General features: G+C 32.2%; 1 protein-coding gene across 1 annotated transcript in view; it reads right to left on the bottom strand.

Annotated features, from left to right (window-relative positions):
- LOC105159799 (protease 2) overlaps window positions 858-2,655 on the bottom strand; it is a 15,636-nt gene continuing 13,838 nt past the window's right edge. Inside the window, exons 8-11 of the mRNA XM_011076991.2 lie at window positions 2,365-2,430; window positions 2,185-2,233; window positions 1,508-1,631; window positions 858-1,241 (exon numbers count right to left, since the gene is read on the bottom strand). Of these exons, the coding sequence (XP_011075293.1) occupies window positions 1,163-1,241; window positions 1,508-1,631; window positions 2,185-2,233; window positions 2,365-2,430 (318 nt within the window). The 3' untranslated portion in view covers window positions 858-1,162. The remainder of the gene's footprint in view (window positions 1,242-1,507; window positions 1,632-2,184; window positions 2,234-2,364; window positions 2,431-2,655) is intronic.

The raw sequence follows: 2,655 nt of genomic DNA, 5'->3' as shown, positions 1-2,655 counted from the left end.
TTTTTATATTTTTTAACATATTTAATTTAATTTCTTTTATTTATTTATCTAAAAATCTCACTTTTCTATTACCTTCTGGCATTTTTTTTTTCATGCACGTATCTTGTTTTCTCTTTTACATTATATCACTATTTGAACTTTTAATCACCACTTGTTTATAAAGTTAATATTAATTTTTTATTTTGTATAATTTTATTATTTTAAATAATATTAAAGACTTAGGCACACACACGTGCCGCAAATTACGAGTTGTATATTAGTAAAACCTTGGCCAGTACTATATATATATATAATCTATGATCTCGACGTAATAACGGCTCATGACCCACCAACAAAGCACACATTTTCACCTCTTTCCTTTAACAATTAGGTTTGCAGTTACTATTGTCATTAAGAAATCAAAAAATACTAAAGAAAAAAAACTATATACATGTACCAGTGATTCAGACACAAATACAGACACTACAACGCAAAATCTTAAGAACTTAAGATAGGACACGATACTAGCAAGACTTTTATATATATTGTACTTTATGTATACTCTTATAAAATTAAATTATATAACATTTGACACCATAAAATAAAGAAAAAAAATTATTAAAATAACAAACATGTTAAGCCTAGGTTCTCAAGTTTAAGTGCATGACTACAATAATATAACTAATATTCATAATCATAACCAATAAAGGTTTTAATATAGATATAGACTTCTTTTCTGGTGATGAAACAGACAATGGAGGGAAAAAATTGTAAAAAAGATAGAAGATAAAACTAAAAGAAAGAAAATTTAAATGCCTGTTTATAATCTACTAGTTAAAAGAATATTTTTTTCTTAGCCACTATATTTCTTCAAATTGTTAAAGAAAAAAAAAGTTGTGTCCTTATCCATATCGGACAAACCATGTCCCTTTTTGTTCTTTTTAATTTTTTACACAAATACAGTGTCCAACATGTGCGAGAGGCGTATAATCGATTCTCAAGTGTAGTGTGAATTATAGGAATGAAAGGTATATTCAAGTGCTAAAAGCTATGTTCTTGCACTAAATATTAAATAGCAAAAATAAATGAAAGTAACATGATAAGATGTGGCAGGAAACTCCCAGTAGTATCATCTCTTCTGCTGTGTTGCATGATTCTGCAAACTACACTTTGGTTTCTTCATCTAAGACAGGGCAGGAGCCATGTTTAAAGCCTTGATGATAAATGTATATATGAAGGCATCTTCCTGGAGCTTTTCGAATCTGCATCAGGAACACAAGTTAAACCCACTAACAAAAATTGAAAAAATAAAATGAAAGTAGAAAAGAAATCCATGTTTTTCGGCATGGTGGCGTGTAAATGCCATGGATCATTATATTCCATAGTCTACGGTACTAAGTTACAATCAGCTGCGGGCCGGAATTTCCATGGACACCCCACATAGATCTTGATTCACATGAACAAATCATATATGAACAATTCGATAAGATACGCAAATTACACACAGGAAAGGAGATATAATACTCACCTTCCTGACTTTGAAAAATGCCCTGCACCAAGTTCACATTTGAAGAGCAGAATGTTATCATCAGTCTTCATATCTCTCAACTTTGCAACAAATTTAGCTGGTTCTGAGTACATAACCCGTGTATCTGTCATAAGAGATAAGGGTTTTACATTTTAGCTTAATACAAGATATGCAAAAAGTGTATCATCCGAATTTTCTTTGTGCTGGTGACTGAGTTAACATGAAATACATGACATATTTATATGTCAGTCATGATAGTCTATAGTCTATGAATGGAAAACTTCAGAAATACCGACGCTGGCATTGGCTAACTGAAGATGAAAGGAAATGCAGAGAAACATTGTTGAACAACGAGGATTGAAGAGACCTCAGCTCTGAGAAGTCCTGAAATGCCTACCTCTCACAAATATAGAAATAGCCAACTTGCTTAAAGAAAAATCGTTAACAAAATCCTAATGCAGCTTATAGAATCCAAGTGCATATGCTTATAACCAGAGTCAGAGTTGTAGCATACTTTCAGGGTGTTGTCATATTATAGGCGCTATCATACAACAACAATTTTTCCAAGAAAGAAGCATCCAATGTCTTGACCTGCTCCTAACTTGGTAAACAAGCTCAAAAACTGATTCTTTCTATTCCCATGAGATAAAAGGGTAAACATTTGCTTTTACACTTACCATTTAAGCCGGCAGTTACAAGAATAGCTGGATAATTTTGTGCTGCAATCTGTAAAAGCACTCTGAGTTAATCTAGGAACATTTCATAAAGTATTGATATTTGATTAACTGAAATAACCCACTTGAATGCTATTGCCATATCAATATGGAGACATTAAAGAAAAATGATCTAGAACTCACATTATCCACTGGGGAATATGACTTCATGTAGAAGTAAAACTCTTCCTTACGAGGATCACCCCATTCCTGCAGTTACAAAATTAAAAGCAAAAAACATGCTTTATTTGCAACCTATAGCCCTTCGATGAGTCAGGCTTAACCAAAAGTGAGAACGTCAATAAGAATTCAAATGAGGAATTGATTGCGTGAAAACAAGCATCATAAACAGTAAGAACTGTTGGCAAAGCATGCATGTCATTACACCAAGATACCTATTCAAAATAACTGCAAAATGACAACCACTTGAACACT

Source organism: Sesamum indicum, linkage group LG4 (genome assembly GCF_000512975.1).
Source record: "Sesamum indicum cultivar Zhongzhi No. 13 linkage group LG4, S_indicum_v1.0, whole genome shotgun sequence".
Taxonomy (NCBI): domain Eukaryota; kingdom Viridiplantae; phylum Streptophyta; class Magnoliopsida; order Lamiales; family Pedaliaceae; genus Sesamum; species Sesamum indicum.
The sequence above is the reverse complement of the archived record's forward strand: the minus strand, read 5'-3'. Positions and strand labels throughout refer to the sequence as shown.